Source organism: Oncorhynchus nerka, linkage group LG20 (genome assembly GCF_034236695.1).
Source record: "Oncorhynchus nerka isolate Pitt River linkage group LG20, Oner_Uvic_2.0, whole genome shotgun sequence".
Classification (NCBI taxonomy): Eukaryota; Metazoa; Chordata; class Actinopteri; order Salmoniformes; family Salmonidae; genus Oncorhynchus; species Oncorhynchus nerka.
Window position 1 is genome coordinate 19,765,268 of NC_088415.1, and position 20,000 is coordinate 19,785,267.

Sequence of the window (20,000 nt, forward strand, 5' to 3'; positions counted from 1 at the left end):
CGCCCACACATACACTCAGTCCCCCACACATACACTCAGTCTCCCACACATACTCTCAGTCCCCCACACATACACTCAGTCCCCCACACATACACTCAGTCCCCCACACATACACTCAGTCCCCACACATACACTCAGTCCCCCACACATACTCTCAGTCCCCCACACATACACTCAGTCCCCCACACATACACTCAGTCCCCCACACATACACTCAGTCCCCCACACATACACTCAGTCCCCCACACATACACTCAGTCCCCCACACATACACTCAGTCCCCCACACATACACTCAGTCTCCCACACATACTCTCAGTCCCCCACACATACTCTCAGTCCCCCACACATACACTCAGTCCCCCACACATACACTCAGCTCCCCGGGTGTTCAATGTGGTAGCCCCCCGCACCTCTTAGATTCAGAGGGGTTGGGTTAAAAGGCGAAGTCAAGTTTCAGTTGGACCTTGTGTGCAATTGAGGATAGAAATGTATGTAATTCTTAATTTAAACTGAACCTTTTCATTTCACCTAATTTTAACATTCTGTTATGAAAAACACATTTTCCCATCTCAAGAGGTTCAATAAAAAATATACTATAGTAAGTGCCTGTTAAGTCCCAAATAAAGTAATAAAGTTGACTGTAATCTTAAATCAGTCATGAATCCCCTTGCGACAGAAGGAATGGAAGCTTGTTGTGTGCAACAGGGAATTGAATCCAAGCTTCACATAAAAAGAATAATTCTAAAACATTTCTAGCCTGTATATCTATGAGTAACAGGGTTGACGTGTAATGTTCGACCTGCTCCGTTTTCCACCACAAAACACCAGCAAACGGCCAAAAAGAGTAGAACCAGCTCACCTGCTTTTACACTGATTTAACTATTAGATGTTCAATGTTTCTTTTGAAAACCATATTCGTTTTTCCCAAACCTTAACATGTTTGCTGAAACTACATCTCACGTACTCAAAACTCTAGTTTGCCAATTTCCCCAAACCCCACAGGCAAAATGAAACACAGCAACCAAAGCCCTGCTCAAAATGAAACTCTGCATACTAATGAGACATACACACATTAAATGAATCTAACTTAGTGACAACCGAGATCACACTAATGTCACGTATTCAAAACACTACTATCAGAACCTATTTCAGTGTGAAGACTCAGATGTTGTTGTTATACTGTATATTGTTTGTGTCAAACTCAAACACGAAAACAAGGGAGGAACACAAATGCAAAACACAACGTTTTATATTTCAACATGACTCAATACATGTCGAGCAGCGCACATACAGTGAAAATACAAAGATACAGTCAATATATTTTGCTTATGCAAATGAAGAAAATAGGCCTGTTTGTTCTACTGTACTGTACGTTAGATCAATTGTATGGAATATATAAAGAAAAGAAAAAAATTCAGTAAAGCATGAGTCAAGAAATAAATATTCCATTGCGAATGTTCATGTCTGTTGTTTTGGTCTGGCTACAGATTTTCATGAACATCACAGGCGATATTCTCCTTGGCCAGACAGCAGGGGAAATATATTCCGGCATGACGCATCTACCCCTGTAAAGGGGCTGGAATGTCACCAGATGCCTCCTCCATTGCCTGGAGAAGGGCCATACGTTCATGGGGTTTGCGATTATACACCTTCCACCGCCATACTGAAAACAGTTCCTCAATGGGGTTGAGAAATGGGGAATATGGTTGGAGATAGAGAATTATAAACCTGGGATGGTCATGGAACCAGTTGCGGACCTGAGCAGCCCGATGGATGCTCATGTCCCAAATTAGAACATACATTTACTGCTCAGGATCACCTGGCCTGACCTGTTCTGGCTGAAAAAGACTTGCATGTAAGGTGTTCAGGAAATGAAGGAGATGGGCAGTGTTGTATGGTCCAAGAGTGGCATGGCGTTGGAGGACCCCATTGTGGCTCATAGCAGCGCATATGGTTACATTTCCCCTGCGCTGGCCAGGTACCCCATTGTGGCTCATAGCTGCGCATATGGTTACATTTCCCCTGCGCTGGCCAGGTACCCCATTGTGGCTCATAGCTGCGCATATGGTTACATTTCCCCTGCGCTGGCCAGGTACCTCAATGATGGCTCATAGCTGCGCATATGGTTACATTTCCCCCGCGCTGGCCAGGTACCTCAATGATGGCTCATAGACCAATGACGTTCCTTCCTCTCCTCGTCTTCGCTAAATTGAATCCAGCCTCATCTATGGATATGAGTTCCTGGGGGATGGGACTTGCGTTCAACGCCATGATTCTCTGAAATTACAGTAAATAATATCATTTCTGTATAGTAAAGTTCACTGGCAACATCAATGAGTCTCTAATGTTTCAAGAGTATAATACTATTACAGTACATTACTTACTTTCACATATTTGTACCGTTTATCCTTCACTCTTTGGGAATCCCTTTCAAATGGGACTCTGTATATGTGCTTCTTCCGGAGATGGTGTTTCTTAAGGATGGAGGCTATGGTTGATAAACTCACTCTGATGTTATGGAAGATGGCAGGTTTTCAATAATCTGTTGTGGGATTTCCTGCAGTCTTATGGAATTATTTTAAACTACCATTTGCACAATGGCAGCCTCCTGTTTGTCTGTACATAGATGCGTTCTACCACCACGTAGTGGTCGTCTTTAAGTTCTACAAACTCAGAATAGCATACAGTACAGTAAACACTACAGTAATACAGTATACAAGACAAACATGTTTGTCACATTCTGACCTTTGTTCCTTTGTTTTGTCTTTTGTTTTAGTATGGTCAGGGCGTGAGTTGGGTGGGTTGTCTATGTTCGTTTTTCTATTTCTGTGTTCGGCCTGATATGGTTCTCAATCAGAGGCAGCTGTCAATCGTTGTCCCTGATTGAGAACCATAGCCTGTTTTCCTTTGTGGGTGGTTATTTTCAGTCTTTGTGTGTCTACACCAGACAGAACTGTTTCGGTCTTCACTTTGTTGTTTTGTATTTTTGAAGTGTTCTTTTTTCATTAAATAAGATGAACACTAACCACGCTGCGCTTTGGTCCTCTCCTTCTTCCACCCAAGACAACCGTTGCAATGTTACAACGTAGTATACCGTAGCTCCCAATTTCATAAATATAGTAATAAATGAAACATTTACTTTGTTTCCCCTGTCGGTATGTATTGGAATCTACAGTCTTTGCTGAGCTTAATGTTGTACTACTGTCAAGTAGTAAATACACTGCATTCGGGAAATGTATTCACACCCCTGGACTTTTTCCACATTTTGTTATGTTACAGCCTTATTCTAAAATGGATTGTTTCTACATACAATACCCCATAATGACAAAGTCGAAACACGTTTTAGAAATGTTTTTTTAGAACATTTTTGCAAATGTATTACAAATTTAAAACTGAAATGTCCCATTTCCATAAGTATTTAGACCCTTGTTGAAGCACCTTTGGCAGCGGTTACAGCCTCGAGTCTTCTTGGGTATGACGCGACAAGCTTGGCACACCTGTATTTGGGGAGTTCAAAGTCCAATGTCAGCAGTACATATCTATTCTCATTGTGGAACGTCTGGATGATGGACGCTACGGTGAAGCGGCTCAGATTGGGCTGCACTCTCTGCCTCAAGGTTAAACCATGGTTGACCACGTAGTCCACCACAGTAGCCCGAATCTCAGGACTTGGTCTTCCTCCAACTCTACCTCTACCTCTACCTCTACCTCTCTCTGCAAAGTTTGCTTCCATTGTTCTCCGAACACAGGAGTAATCACCTGTGGCCTTTTACCAAAGGTCTGATTGCAAAATTAACATTTACACAATTAGTGTTTGCACATGTGAAAGTGATAAATTGGTAATTGAGCTTAGCTTGTTGAACAGTGTTGCTTTTAATTTGCACACTATATTTTTGTTGTGAAGTTTGTGCCAAAGGTAGAGAATTGTGTTTTGTCTGATTGGGTGTCTGGTTCTGCTAAATGAGTTACAGGTTTCTGTCATTGTGCCTCATGGGCCCGTTTTAGTGAGTAAACAATTGGGAAAACTGTAAAACGAGAGTTCAGTTCACATAACAGGGTTGACCTTAAAATTGGAGACAGACGGAAATGTATCACTAAATAATATTCTTTAAAAAATGACTTTGTCAAGTCAACCAAATAACTAAGGCTTTACAATGATGGTGAAATTTAGAGACATTTTTCGATTAAGTGGGTTAACTCTCTGTGTTCTAACTCTGTCTGGGATCTAACTCTCTGTGTGTTCTAACTCTGTGTGTTCAAACTCTCTGTGTGGGTTATAACCCTCTGTGTGTTCTAACTCTCTCTGTATGTTCTAACACTCTCTGTATGTTCTAACACTCTCTGTGTGTTATATCTCTCTGTGTGTTCAAACTCTCTGTGTGTGTGTTCTAATTATATGGGTTCTACAAACTCTGTGTTTTCTAACCCTCTGTGTGTTCTAACTCTCTGTTCTAATCATCTGTGTGTTCTAACTATCTCTGTGTATTCTATATCTCTCTGTGTGTTCAAACTCTCTGTCTGTGTGTTCTAACTCTCTCTGTGTGTTCTAACTCTGTGTGTGTTCAAACTCTCTGTGTGGGTTATAACTCTCTGTGTGTTCTAATCCTCTGTGTTCTAACTCTGTGTGTTATATCTCTCTGTGTGTTCAAACTCTGTGTGTGTGTTCTAATTATATGGGTTCTACTAACTCTGTGTTTTCTAACCCTCTGTGTGTTCTAACTTTCTGTTCTAATCATCTGTGTGTTCTAAACCTCTGTACGCGTTCTAAACCTCTGCACGCGTTCTAAACCTCTGTACGCGTTCTAAACCTCTGCACGCGTTCTAAATCTCTGCACGCGTTCTAAACCTCTGCGCGCGTTCTAAACCTCTGCGCGCGTTCTAAACCTCTGCGCGCGTTCTAAACCTCTGGGCGCGTTCAAGCATGCGTTCTAAACCTCTGCGCGCGTTCTAAACCTCTGCGCGCGTTCTAAACCTCTGGGCGCGTTCTAAACCTCTGCGCGCGTTCTAACGCGTTCTAAACCTCTGCGCGCGTTCTAAACCTCTGGGCGCGTTCTAAACCTCTGGGCGCGTTCTAAACCTCTGTGCGCGTTCTAAACCTCTGCGCGCGTTCTAAACCTCTGCGCGCGTTCTAAACCTCTGCGCACGTTCTAACCCTCTGCGCGCGTTCTAAACCTCTGCGCACGTTCTAACCCTCTGCGCGCGTTCTAACCCTCTGCGCGCGTTCTAACCCTCTGAGCGCGTTCTAACCCTCTGTGTGCGTTCTAACCCTCTGTGCGCGTTCTAACTCTGCACGCGTTCTAACTCTGTGCGAGTTCTAACTTTTTGTGCTTTCGAACTGTCTTTGTGTTCTAACGCTCTGCACGTTCTAACCCTCTGTGTGCGCTCTAACCCTCTGTGTGCGCTCTAACCCTCTGTGTGCGCTCTAACCCTCTGTGTGCGCTCTAACCCTCTCTGTGCGTTCTACCGCTGTGTAAGTTCTAACTCTGTGCTAACGCTCTGCTTATTCTAACGCTGTGCGCGTTCTAACTCTGTGTGCGTTCTAACTCTGTGTGCGTTCTAACTATCTGTGTGTTCTAACACTCTGTGTGTGTGTGTGTGTGTGTGTGTGTGTGTGTGTGTGTGTGTGTGTTTGTGTGTTCGCAGCTCCTGGGCTTCGTGTACGCCTGTTACGTCGTCAGCGCCATTACTGAAGAGGAAGACAGCTGTGAGTACTACAACTTAACTTGACACCCACACTCTCTCAATTCAGTTTCAATTGAAGGGCTTTATTGGCATGGGAAACATATGTTAACATTGCCAAAGCAAGTGAAGTAGATAATAAACAAAAGTGAAATATACAATAAAAATGAACAGTAAACATGACACTCACAGAAGTCCCAGAAAAATAAAGACATTACAAATATTATACTATGTATATATACAGTGTTGTAACGATGTACAAATGGTTAAAGTACACAAGGGAAAATAAATAAACATAAATAGGGGTTGTAGTTACAGTAGTGTTTGTTCTTCACTGGTTGCCCTTTTCTTGTGGCAACAGGTCACAAATCTGTATCGTTTTCTGTGTCCTCTAGGGCAACGGTGCATAGATGGAATTTGTATTTCTGGTTCTGGTGACTGGACATTTTTTGGAACACCATTATTTTGGTCTTATTGAGATTTACTGTCAGGGCCCAGGTCTGTCAGAATCTGTGCTACTGTAGGCCCTCCTTCGTTGGTGACAGAAGCACCAGGTCATCAGCAAACAGTAGACATTTGACTTCAGATTCTAGTAGGGTGAGTCCAGGTGCTGCACTACTGTTCTAGTGCCCTCTCCAATTCGTTGCTATTTATGTTGAAGTGGGTGGGGCTTAAGCTGCATCCCTGTCTCACCCCACGGCACTTTGGGAAGAAATGTGTGTTTTTTTGACACTTGTTGTTTTTGTACATGGATTTTATAATGTCGTATGTTTTTCCACCAACACCACTTACCATCAATTTGTGTAGCAGACCCTCATGCCAAATTGAGTCAAAAGCTTTTTTGAAATCAACAAAGCATGAGAAGGCTTTGCCTTTGGTTTGGTTTGTTTGTTTGTCAACTGGGTGTGGAGAGTGAATCCATAGTCTGTCGTACAATAATTTGTTAAAAAGACAATTTTACATTTGCTCAGTACATTGTTAACTAGTCTGCTGTTAATGATAATGCAGAGGATTTTCCCAAGGTCAAATTTGTCTCCACTTTTGTGGATTGGGGTGATCAGACTGTCACGTTCGTCATAAGGATGAGACCAAGGTGCAGCGTGGTAGGCGTACATTATTACTTTTAATGAATGAACACCGAACAACTGACAGGTAACTAAACATAGACAAGATCCCACGAAACACAAAGAGGAAATGGCTGCCTAAATATGATCCCCAATCAGAGACAACAATAAACAGCTGTCTCTGATTGGGAACCATATTAGACAAACATAGACATACAAAACCCCTAGACATACAAAAACTAGAGTACCCACCCTAGTCACACCCTGACCTAACCAAAATATATAGGAAAAAAGAGATATCTAAGGTCAGGGCGTGACACAGTCCTTGGTTCCAAATATTGGGGAAGATGCCAGAGCTAAGGATGGTGCACTCACACACACACACACACACACGCGCACACTAAATGAACCACAACCTAACAACATGGCAAGACAGGAGAAGTTTTATTTGAATTGAACCTTTATTTACCAAGGCAAGTCAGTTAGGAACAAATTCTTATTTACAATGAAGGCATACCCCAGCCAAACCTGGACGACGCTGGGCCTATTGTGTGCCGCCCTATGGGACTCCCAATCACAGCCGGATGTGGAGATGAGGAATAGGAGATGCGAGGGGGGCCTGTAGCTAATTAAAACATCCCTCAATCCCTCCTCCACCTTGTCCGCTTCTCCCTTCCTCCCCTACCAGCTGTTCTCCGTCACTCTGTCTCCCCATCCAACCATTTCATTATCTCCCTCACACCATTGACCCAATTTTCTTTCCCTGTAGTGTCCTCACATTTTCATCACCTCTTCTCCCCAGCTGTCAGTTCTGGTGGTAGTCGGGGGTTGGTAGTGTGAAAAACAGTGTGTTTTTGTCTTCTGCAGACCAGTTCTGCTACCACCCACCACTGCAATGTATCCATATTTTCTAGAAGTGCCTACATACATACATACATACATACATACATATATATATATATATATATATATATATATATATATATATATATATATATATACTGAACAAAAATCTAAACACTATATATATTTTTTCTGAACAAAAATAAAAACTATATATACACACACACACACACACACACACACAGTTGAAGTCAGAAGTTTACATACACCTTAGCCAAATTAATTTAAACTCAGTTTTTCACAATTCCTGACATTTAATCCTAGTAAAAATTCCCTGTTTTAGGTCAGTTGGGATCACCACTTTATTTTAAGAATGTGAAATGTCATAATAATAGTAGAGTGATTCATTTCATGTTTTATTTCTTACATGACATTCCCAGTGGGTCAGAAGTTTACATACACTCAATTAGTATTTGGTAGCATTGCCTTTAAATTGTTTAACTTGCGTCAAATGTTTTGGGTAGCCTTCCACAAGCTTCCCACAATAAGTTGGGTGAATGCTGGCCCATTCCTCCTGACAGAGCTGGTGTAACTGAGTCAGGTTTGCAAGCCTCCCGCTTTTTCCTCCAAACATAACGATGGTCATTACTTGCTAAATAGTCATATTTTTGTTTCATCAGACCAGAGGACATTTCTCCAAAACGTACGATCTTTGTCCCCATGTGCAGTTGCAAACCGTAGTCTGGCTTTTTTATGGCAGTTTGGAGCAGTGGCTTCTTCCTTGCTGAGCGACCTTTCAGGTTATGTCGATATAGGACTTGTTTTACTGTGGGTATAGATAATTTTGTACCTGTTTCCTCCAGCATCTTCACAGGGTCCTTTGCTGTTGTTCTGGGATTGATTTGCACTTTTCGCACCAAAGTGCGTTCATCTCTAGGAGACAGATCGCATCTCCTTCCTGAGCAGTATGAAGGCTGCGTGGTCCCATGGTGTTTATACTTGCGTACTATTGTTTGTACAGATGAACGTGGTACCTTTAGGCATTTGGAAATTGCTCCCAAGGATGAACCAGACTTGTGGAGGTCTACAATTTGTTTTCTGAGGTCTCGGCTGACTTCTTTTGATTTTCCCATGATGTCAAGCAAGGAGGCACTGAGTTTGAAGGTAGGCCTTGAAATACATCCGCAGGTACACCTCCAATTGACAAATGATGTCAATTAGCCTATCAGAAGCTTCTAAAGCCATGACATCATTTTCTGGAATTTTCCAAGCTGTTTAAAGGCACAGTAAACTTAGTGTATGTAAACTTCTGCCCCATTGGAATTGTGATACAGTGAATTATAAGTGAAATAATCTGTCAGTAAACAATTGTTGGAAAAATTAGATGTCCTAACCGACTTGCCAAAACTATAGTTTGTTAATACCTCTTGAAGCTATGGGGGCGCTATTTCATTATTGGATAAAAAAACGTGCCTGTTTTAAGCGCAATATTTTGTCACAAAAAGATGCTCGACTATGCATATAATTGACAGCTTTGGAAAGAAAACACTCTGACGTTTCCAAAACTGCAAAGATATTTTCTGTGAGTGCCACAGAACTGATGCTACAGGCGAAACCAAGATGAAACTTCAAACAGGAAATTAGCAGAATTTTTGAGGCTCTGTTTTCCATTGTCTCCTTATATGGCTGTGAATGTGCCCTGAACGAACCTACGCTTTCTGCCGTTTGCCCAAGGTGTCTGCAGCATTGTGACGTATTAGTTGGCATATCATTGGAAGATTGGCCATAAGAGACTACATTTACCAGGTGTCCGCCCGGTGTCCTTTGTCGAAATTGCTGCGTAATCTCCAAGCTGCACGCATTCATCCATGTGATTCAGGGGAGAGAGGAGACTTCCACGAACGATATATCATCGAAGAGATATGTGAAAAACACCTTGAGGATTGATTCTAAACAACGTTTACCATGTCTCAGTCGATATTATGGAGTTCATTTGGAAAAAAGTTTGGCGTTTTGATGACTGAATTTTCTGGGTTTTTTGGTAGTCAAACGGAGCGATTTCTCCTAAACAAATAATCTTTCAGGAAAAACGAAACATTTGCTATCTAACTGAGAGTCTCCTCATTGAAAACATCCGAAGTTCTTCAAAGGTAAATTATTTTATTTGAATGCTTTTCTGGTTTTTGTGAAAATGTTGCCTGCTGAATGCTAATGCTAAATGCTACGCTAGCTATCAATACTGTTACACAAATGCTTGTTTTGCTATGGTTGAGAAGCATATTTTGAAAATCTGAGATGACAGTGTTGTTAACAAAAGGCTAAGCTTGAGAGCTAGCATATTTATTTCATTTCATTTGCGATTTTCATGAATAGTTAACGTTGCGTTATGGTAATGGGCTTGAGGCTGTAGTCACGATCCCGGATCTGGGATGGCTCGACGCAAGAAGTTAACAAGAAATGTGTGGAGTGGTTGAAAAACCAGTTTTAACCTCTCCGGGATCGTTCGGGACGCTTGCGTCCCACCTCGCCAACAGCTAGTGAAATTGCAGGGCGCCAAATTCAAAACAACAGAAATCTCATAATTAAAATTCCTCAACCATACAAGTATTTTACACCATTTTAAAGATACACTTCTCGTTAATCCAACCACAGTGTCCGATTTCAAAAAGGCTTTTCGGCGAAAGCAGAACATATCATTATGTTAGGTCAGCAACTAGTCACAGAAAGCATTCGGCCATTTTCCAACCAAAGAGAGGTGTCACAAAAAGCAGAACTATAGATCAAATTAATGACTAACCTTTTGACGATCTTCATCAGATGACACTCCCAGGACTGTTTTGTTCGATCAAGTTCATATTTATATCCAAAAACCCCAAAAACATGGTGCCATGTTCATAGATGCCTCCAAAACATCCTGAGAAATTGCAGAGAGCCCCATCAAATAACAGTAATACTCATCATAAACTTTGATGAAAGATACATGTTTAGCATAGAATTAAAGATAAACTTGTTCTTAATGCAACCGCTGTGTCAGATTTCAAAAAAGCTTTACAGCAAAAGCACAATATTCAATAATCTGAGAACAGGTTCAGCCACAAAAGCAAGCCATACCCACCAAATTGTGGAGTCAACAAAAGTCATAAATAGCATATAAATCTTCACTTACCTTTGCTGATCTTCGTCATCGGAATGCACTCCCAGGACTCCCACTTCCACAAGAAATGTTTGTTTTGTTCGATTACGTCCATATTTATGTCCAAATACCTCCGTTTTGTTCACGCATTTAGTTCACTATTCCAAAGACACAATGCGCGAGCGCAAAATCCAGACGAAAAGTCAAACGAGTTCCATTACAGTTTGTAGAAACATGTCAAACGAAATCTTCAATAATATTCCAACCGGACAATAGCGTATTCATTACAGAGGAAAAAGAAGGAACGGGCGCGCCTGTGTGACCGCGCAGTAAACAACTGATTGGCCTCAGCCTAGTCCACATGTTGAAACAGCTCTTATTCGGCCCCTTCCACAATAGAAGCCTCAAACAACTTTCTAAAGACTGTTGACATCTGATGGAAGCCTTGGGAAGTGCAATCTGGCCCCATAGACACAGCATATTGGATAGGCAATCACTTGAATGAAACTACAAACCTCAGATTTCCCACTTCCTGGTTGGATTTGTCTCAGGTTTCGCCTGCCATATGAGTTCTGTTATACACAGACATAATTCAAACAGTTTTATAAACTTCAGAGTGTTTTCTATCCAATACTACTACTAATATGCATATATTAGCATCTGGGACAGAGTAGCAGGCAGTTTACTCTGGGCACCTTATTCATCCAAGCTACTCAATACTGCCCCCCTGTCACCAAGAAGTTAATGACTCCAACCTAAGTGTATGTAAACTTGGGATTCCTTATTTAAAGTTAGTATACCCGCCCTTGTTTTGTGCAGGATTACTCTTGTGTTACGTGTGTGTGTTATTAGGTGTGTTCGTGCTCTGTACCTGGTACCCTGTGTTTTGGGTTGGTCCATATTTTTCCGCGCCCTGTGTTGTGGGCATTGCTTTTGGTGCCAAATTAGTGTGCACTTCTTCCTGTGGAACTCTCTGCTCTCTGCGCCTGATTCTTCCTCACCTAGTCCCTCGTGACAATGACTGGACACAGGTGCAGCCATGGGTGGCTCCCACACCCACTGGGGAGCCAGGCCCAGCCAATCAGAATGAGTTTTTCTTCCCACAAAAGGGCTTTATTACAGGCAGAACCCTCCCGCTCGTCAGATGATCCCGCAGGTGAAGAAGACCGATGTGGAGGTTCTGGGCTGGCGTGGTTACACATGGTCTGCAGTTGTGAGGCCGGTTGGATATACGGACAAATTATCTAAAACAACATTGGTAGGCTTAAGGTAGAGAAATTAAAATTCATTTATCTGGCCACAGCTCTGTTGGAAATTCCTGCAGTCAGCATGCCAATTGCACGCTTCCTCAACTCTGTGGCATTGTGTTGTGTAACAAAACTGCACATTTTAGAATGGCCTTTTATTGTCCACAGCCCAAGGTGCACCTGTGTAAAGATCATGCTGTTTAATCATCTTCTTGATATGCCACACCTGGATTATTTTGGCAAATGAGAAATGTTTACTACCAGAGATGTAAACAAATGTGTCCACAACATTTGAGAGAAATAAGATTTTTGTGCATATGAAAAATGTCTGGGATGTTTTATTTCAGCTCATGAAGCATGTTACGTTTTATATTTTTGTTCAGTATAGTTGGCTCATGCAGAGGTGGTTGAAGGGAGACATTTAGAAACAGGAAATTGGTGAAGGGTGTGGAGAAAAAGGGAAAGATGAGTGAGGAAAGGTAGAGGGGGGAGGGAGGGAGAAGAGGTAGAGGTAGGGAGGGAGAAGAGGTAGAGGTAGGGAGGGAGAAGAGGTAGAGGTAGGGAGAGAGAAGAGGTAGAGGTAGGTAGGGAGGGAGGGAGAAGAGGGAGGGAGAGAGGGAGGGAGAAGAGGTAGGGAGGGAGGGAGAAGAGGTAGGGAGGGAGGGGGTAGGGAGGGAGAAGAGGTAGAGGTAGGGAGGGAGAAGAGGAGGTAGAAGGAGGGAGAAGAGGTAGAGGTAGGGAGGGAGTTAGAAGAGGTAGAGGGAGGAGGTAGAGGTAGGGAGGGAGTGAGAAGAGGTAGAGGGAGGAGGTAGAGGTAGGGAGGGAGAAGAGGAGGAGGTAGAGGCAGGGAGGGAGGGAGAGAGAAGAGGAGGTGGAGGGAGGGGAGGGAGGGAGGGGGAGGGAGGGAGGGAGGGAGAAGTAGTAGGGAGGGGGAGAAGTGGTAGGGGTGGGAAGAGGAAGAGGTAGGGAGGGAGGGAGAAGAGGTAGGGAGGGAGAAGTAGTAAAGGTAGTGAGCGATGGAGAAGAGGTGGAGGGAGAAGAGGGAGGTAGGGAGGGAGGGATGGAGAAGAGGTAGAGGTAGGGAGGGAGAAGAGGGAGAAGGTGAGAAGAGGTAGAGGTAGGGAGGGAGAATAGGAGTGAGAAGAGGTAGGGAGGGAGAAGAGGGAGGGAGGGAGTGAGAAGAGGTAGGGAGAAGTGGGAGGGAGGGAGTGAGAAGAGGTAGGGAGGGAGTGAGAAGGGGTAGGGAGGGAGTGAGAAGAGGTAGGGAGGGAGTGAGAAGAGGTAGGGAGGGAGAATAGGAGTAGGGAGAAGAGGTAGGGAGGGAGAAGAGGGAGGGAGGTAGGGAGTGAGAAGAGGTAGGGAGTGAGAAGTGGGAGGGAGGGAGTGAGAAGAGGTAGGGAGGGAGTGAGAAGGGGTAGGGAGGGAGTGAGAAGAGGTAGGGAGGGAGTGAGAAGAGGTAGGGAGGGGGTGAGAAGAGGTAGGGGGAGTGAGAAGAGGTAGGGAGGGAGAAGAGGGAGGGAGGGAGTGAGAAGAGGTAGGGAGGGAGAAGTGGGAGGGAGAAGAGGTAGGGGGAGTGAGAAGGGGTAGGGAGGGAGTGAGAAGAGGTAGGGAGGGAGAAGTGGGAGGGAGGGAGTGAGAAGGGGTAGGGAGGGGAGAAGGGGTAGGGAGGAGTGAGAAGAGGTAGGGAGGGAGAATAGGAGAAGAGGGAGAGAAGGGAGTAGGAGTGAGAAGAGGAGGGAGGGAGAAGTGGGAGGGAGGGAGTGAGAAGAGGTAGGGAGGGAGTGAGAAGGGGAGGGAGGGAGTGAGAAGAGGTAGGGAGGGAGTGAGAAGAGGTAGGGAGGGAGTGAGAAGAGGTAGGGAGGGAGTGAGAAGAGGTAGGGAGGGAGAAGAGGGAGGGAGGGAGTGAGAAGAGGTAGGAGGGAGAATAGGAGTGAGAAGAGGTAGGGGAAGTGGGAGGGAGTGAGAAGAGGTAGGGAGGGAGAAGTGGGAGGGAGGGTGAGAAGAGGTAGGGGGAGTGAGAAGGGGTAGGGAGGGAGTGAGAAGAGGTAGGGAGGGGAGTGAGAAGAGGTAGGGAGGGAGTGAGAAGAGGTAGGGAGGGAGTGAGAAGAGGTAGGGAGGGAGTGAGAAGAGGTAGGGAGTGAGAAGAGGGAGGGAGGGAGTGAGAAGAGGTAGGGAGGAGAAGTGGGAGGGAGAAGAGGTAGGGGGAGTGAGAAGGGGTAGGGAGGGAGTGAGAAGAGGTAGGGAGGGAGGGAGAAGAGGTAGGGAGGGAGTGAGAAGAGGTAGGGAGGGAGTGAGAAGAGGGAGGGAGGGAGAAGAGGGAGGGAGTGAGAAGAGGTAGAGGTAGGGAGTGAGAATAGGAGTGAGAAGAGGTAGAGGAGGGAGGGAGGGAGGGAGAAGAGGTAGGTAGGGAGTGAGAAGAGGTAGGGGGTGAGAAGAGGTAGGGGGTGAGAAGAGGTAGGGAGGGAGTGAGAAGAGGTAGGGAGGGAGTGAGAAGAGGTAGGGAGGGAGTGAGAAGAGGTAGGGAGGGAGTGAGAAGAGGTAGGGAGGGAGTGAGAAGAGGTAGGGGGAGTGAGAAGAGGGAGGGAGTGAGAAGAGGTAGGGAGGGAGGGAGAAGAGGTAGGGAGGGAGGGAGAAGAGGGAGGTAGGGAGGGAGAAGAGGTAGGGGAGTGAGAAGGGGTAGGGAGGGAGTGAGAAGAGGTAGGGAGGGAGTGAGAAGAGGGAGGGAGGGTGAAGAGGGAGGGAGTGAGAAGAGGTAGAGGTAGGGAGTGAGAATAGGAGTGAGAAGAGGTAGGGAGGGAGGGAGGGAGGGAGTGAGAAGAGGGAGGGAGTGAGAGAAGAGGTAGGTAGGGAGTGAGAAGAGGTAGGGGGTGAGAAGAGGTAGGGAGGGGGTGAGAAGAGGTAGGGAGGGAGTGAGAAGAGGTAGGGAGGGAGTGAGAAGAGGTAGGGAGGGAGTGAGAAGAGGTAGGGGGAGTGAGAAGGGGTAGGGAGGGAGTGAGAAGAGGGAGGGAGGGAGTGAGAAGAGGTAGGGAGGGAGTGAGAAGAGGTAGGGAGGGAGTGAGAAGAGGTAGGGAGGGAGTGAGAAGAGGTAGGGAGGGAGAATAGGAGTGAGAAGAGGTAGGGAGGGAGAAGAGGGAGGTAGGGAGTGAGAAGAGGTAGGGAGGGAGAAGTGGGAGGGAGGGAGTGAGAAGAGGTAGGGAGGGAGAAGTGGGAGGGAGAAGAGGTAGGGGGAGTGAGAAGGGGTAGGGAGGGAGTGAGAAGGGGTAGGGAGGGAGTGAGAAGAGGTAGGGAGGGAGTGAGAAGAGGTAGGGAGGGAGTGAGAAGAGGTAGGGAGGGAGTGAGAAGAGGGAGGGAGGGAGGGAGAAGAGGGAGGGAGTGAGAAGAGGTAGAGGTAGGGAGTGAGAATAGGAGTGAGAAGAGGTAGGGAGGGAGGGAGGCAGTGAGAAGAGGGAGGGAGGGAGAAGAGGTAGAGGTAGGTAGGGAGTGAGAAGAGGTAGGGGGTGAGAAGAGGTAGGGAGGGAGTGAGAAGAGGTAGGGAGGGAGTGAGAAGAGGTAGGGAGGGAGTGAGAAGAGGTAGGGAGGGAGTGAGAAGAGGTAGGGAGGGAGTGAGAAGAGGTAGGGAGGGAGTGAGAAGAGGAGGGAGGGAGTGAGAAGAGGTAGGGAGGAGAAGAGGTAGGGAGGGAGAAGAGGTAGGGAGGGAGTGAGAAGAGGTAGGGAGGAGAAGAAGGGAGGGAGGTAGGGAGGGAGAAGAGGTAGGGGGAGTGAGAAGGGGTAGGGAGGGAGTGAGAAGAGGTAGGGAGGGTGAAGAGGGAGGGAGTGAGAAGAGGTAGAGGTAGGGAGTGAGAATAGGAGTGAGAAGAGGTAGGGAGGGAGGGAGGGAGTGAGAAGAGGGAGGGAGTGAGAAGAGGTAGAGGTAGGTAGGGAGTGAGAAGAGGTAGGGGGTGAGAAGAGGTAGGGAGGGAGTGAGAAGAGGTAGGGAGGGAGTGAGAAGAGGTAGGGAGGGAGTGAGAAGAGGTAGGGGGGAGTGAGAAGGGGTAGGGAGGGAGTGAGAGGAGGGAGGGAGTGAGAAGAGGTAGGGAGGGAGTGAGAAGAGGTAGGGAGGGAGTGAGAAGAGGTAGGGAGGGAGTGAGAGAAGAGGTAGGGAGGGAGTGAGAAGAGGTAGGGAGGGAGTGAGAAGAGGTAGGGGGAGTGAGAAGAGGTAGGGGAGTGAGAAGAGGTAGGGAGGGAGTGAGAAGAGGTAGGGAGTGAGAAGAGGTAGGGAGTGAGAAGAGGTAGGGAGGTAGTGAGAAGAAGTAGGGAGGGAGTGAGAAGAGGTAGGGAGTGAGAAGGGTTAGAGGTAGGGAGTGAGAAGGGGTAGAGGTAGGGAGTGAGAAGGGGTAGAGGTAGGGAGTGAGAAGAGGTGGAGGGAGGGAGTAGAGGTAGGGAGGGAGTGAGAAGAGGTAGGGAGGGAGTGAGGGAGGGAGGGAGGAGAGGTAGGGAGTGAGAAGAGGTAGAGGTAGGGAGTGAGAAGAGGTAGAGGGAGGGAGGGAGTGAAAAGAGAGAGAAGAAGGGGTAGGGAGCGAGAAGAGGTAGGTGTAGGGAGGGAGGGAGAAGAGGTAGGGAGGGAGTGAGAAGAGGTAGAGGTAGGGAGGGAGTGAGAAGAGGTAGGGAGGGAGTGAGAAGAGGTAGGGAGGGAGTGAGAAGAGGTAGGGAGGGAGTGAGAAGAGGTAGGGAGGGAGTGAGAAGAGGTAGGGAGGGACTGAGAAGAGGTAGGGAGGGAGTGAGAAGAGGTAGGGAGGGAGTGAGAAGAGGTAGAGGTAGGGAGTGAGAAGAGGTAGGTGTAGGGAGGGAGGAAGAGGAGGTAGAGGGAGGGAGTAGAGGAGGTGGAGAGAGAGAGAGAGAGATCTGAAGAACAGCTCATGGTTGCCGTGACCTCATCCTCGATGTCAGAGGTCACATTTAGGGTTAATCAATCATGTGGCAGAAAACATTTAAGTGTGGTGACAGTGGTTAATATAATGCACATTTCCAACGGTTGTACACACAAGTTTAGTGAGTGAAAATACATTTTGATAGAAAGAGTGTGTGTGTTTGGGGCGTTCGGGGTGGAACTACAATCACCTCCTCTTTGGTGGAGGTCACATACCAGAGATTCAGTGGCTGTGAATGTTTAGTGTCGCCCCTACCTCGCCCGGCTCTGGGCGGTACTATCTCATAATCAATCACTCCTAAGTAATCCCTAGAGGGAAATACCATTCTGGTGGGGGGAGTCTACTTCAAAATAAGTAATTGACATTTCCCTCACAGTGGTTTCCCTTTTGGCTTTGTTTTTTTGTGACCTCATGGCCTCACATCCTTTGTGTGGACAGTTGTCACAGATACTGTTTGTGTAAGGGCGGAGGGTACAGACGTTCACTTTGAAAAGCACACAATGACAGACAGAGAACGTGTGTGTGTGTGATTAAGTGTGTGAGTGTGTGTGCATGCGTGCGTGTGTGTGCGCCCGTGCGTGTGTGTGTGTGTGTCTTTGTACAAATAGATTGATGAGTACAACAACAACACAATGAATAAAAATAGGGGAAAGAAAAGTATGAAAGAGAAGTGGATGATTCTGTATTCTTTCCTAGTTTGAATTATTCAGTAGTTCTAGTCTCTATCCTGGCTGGCTGGTTTTGGAAATTGAAAGCTGCTTTGAAACAGAGCTACACAGCCTTCAAGCCGTTTCTCTTTGATATTGTAATCAGCTCCATGCATGTGTACGTGTCTTCATTCTTTTCAATGCTATGCACGCACACACACATACTCACACACACACCAACATGCTATGCTCGCTTCATTTCCACACTCATTTGAAGTGTCAGATTAGACTTTGTTCCTTCACTGAGCTCCCCAGACTAGGTTCCTTCACTGAGCTCCCCAGACTAGGTTCCTTCACTGAGCTCCCCAGACTATGTTCCTTCACTGAGCTCCCCAGACTAGGTTCCTTCACTGAGCTCCCAAGACTATGTTCCTTCACTGAGCTCCCAAGACTATGTTCCTTCACTGAGCTCCCAAGACTATGTTCCTTCACTGAGCTCCCCAGAATAGGTTCCTTCACTGAGCTCCCCAGACTAGGTTCCTTCACTGAGCTCCCCAGACTAGGTTCCTTCACTGAGCTCCCCAGACTAGGTTCCTTCACTGAGCTCCCCAGACTAGGTTCCTTCACTGAGCCCCCCAGACTAGGTTCCTTCACTGAGCCCCCCAGACTTTGTTCCTTCACTGAGCCCCCCAGACTTTGTTCCTTCACTGAGCTCCCCAGACTAGGTTCCTTCACTGAGCCCCCCAGACTAGGTTCCTTCACTGAGCCCCCCAGACTTTGTTCCTTCACTGAGCTCCCCAGACTAGGTTCCTTCACTGAGCTCCCCAGACTAGGTTCCTTCACTGAGCTCCCCAGACTAGGTTCCTTCACTGAGCTCCCCAGACTATGTTCCTTCACTGAGCTCCCCAGACTAGGTTCCTTCACTGAGCTCCCCAGACTAGGTTCCTTCACTGAGCTCCCCAGACTAGGTTCCTTCACTGAGCTCCCCAGACTATGTTCCTTCACTGAGCTCCCCAGACTATGTTCATTCACTGAGTTCCCCAGACTGTTCCTTCACTGAGCTCCCCAGACTTCATCAGCATCATTTTGCCCGCTTAAAGTTTTTCCTCACTTTTCTCTCCATCCTTCTCCTCACTTGTTCTCTTCTTTTTCTCCTCTCCTACTCCTTATTTCTCTCTTTATTTCCTCCTCGGTTCTTCTCTCTTTTATTTCCTCCTCGGTTCTTCTCTCTTTATTTCCTCCTCGGTTCTTCTCTCTTTATTTCCTCCTCGGTTCTTCTCTCTTTATTTCCTCCTCGGTTCTTCTCTCTTTATTTCCTCCTCGGTTCTTCTCTCTTTATTTCCTCCTCAGTTCTTCTCTCTTTTATTTCCTCCTCGGTTCTTCTCTCTTTATTTCCTCCTCGGTTCTTCTCTCTTTATTTCCTCCTCGGTTCTTCTCTCTTTATTTCCTCCTCGGTTCTTCTCTCTTTATTTCCTCCTCGGTTCTTCTCTCTTTATTTCCTCCTCGGTTCTTCTCTCTTTATTTCCTCCTCGGTTCTTCTCTCTTTATTTCCTCCTCGGTTCTTCTCTCTTTATTTCCTCCTCGGTTCTTCTCTCTTTATTTCCTCCTCGGTTCTTCTCTCTTTATTTCCTCCTCGGTTCTTCTCTCTTTATTTCCTCCTTGGTTCTTCTCTCTTTTATTTCCTCCTCAGTTCTTCTCTCTTGCATCTTTCCTCCTATTCATTCTCTATGCTGGTGCATGGAATGATTATTTGTCAGGATCCATTTTAGATCTGAAAATGTAAAGAGATGTCTCTGTCTCTCTCTGTCTCTCTCTGTCTCTGTCTCTCTCTGTCTCTGTCTCTCTGTCTCTCTGTCTCTCTGTCTCTCTGTCTCTCTGTCTCTCTCTGTCTGGCTCTGTCTCTCTCTGTCTTTCTCTCTCTGTCTCTCTCTCTGGCTCTCTCTGTCTCTCTCTGTCTCTCTCTGGCTCTCTCTGTCTCTCTCTGTCTGGCTCTTTCTCTCTGTCTGGCTCTGTCTCTCTCTGTCTTTCTCTCTGTGGCTCTCTCTCTGTCTTTCTCTCTCTGTCTTTCTCTCTCTGTCTCTCTCTCTGGCTCTCTCTCTGTCTCTCTCTGGCTCTCTCTAGCTGGCTCTCTCCCTCTCTTTTTCTCCCTCTTTTTCTCTCTTTCTCTCACTCTCTCTCGCTCTCTTTATCTCTCTCTATTTGTCTCGCTCTCAGTCTGTCGTTATTGAAGGCAAGGTGAATAACTTTGAGGTCTCTGGTTATTCCTAGCTGCCTCATTAAGCCACTCTGGTTGATAAATATTCCGGCTCTGCAGACCTCACCCACAAAGGAGAGGTGGAATACCTCACCCATACAGTAGAGAGGGGGAGGGGAAGATGAATGGAGAAACGAGGAGGACAAGCGAGAGAGAACAGAAATATTCAGATACTCTCCGCACCTGAGGAGATAAGTTAGAGGGGGAGGTAAAAACACTCACAC

General features: G+C 46.2%; 1 protein-coding gene across 1 annotated transcript in view; it reads left to right on the forward strand.

Moving 5' to 3' along the window:
- LOC115116087 (sodium/potassium-transporting ATPase subunit beta-1-interacting protein 4-like) overlaps positions 1-20,000 on the forward strand; it is a 131,080-nt gene that overhangs the window by 101,070 nt on the left and 10,010 nt on the right. Inside the window, exon 5 of the mRNA XM_065006127.1 lies at positions 5,646-5,706. Coding sequence (XP_064862199.1) covers positions 5,646-5,706 — 61 coding nt within the window. The remainder of the gene's footprint in view (positions 1-5,645; positions 5,707-20,000) is intronic.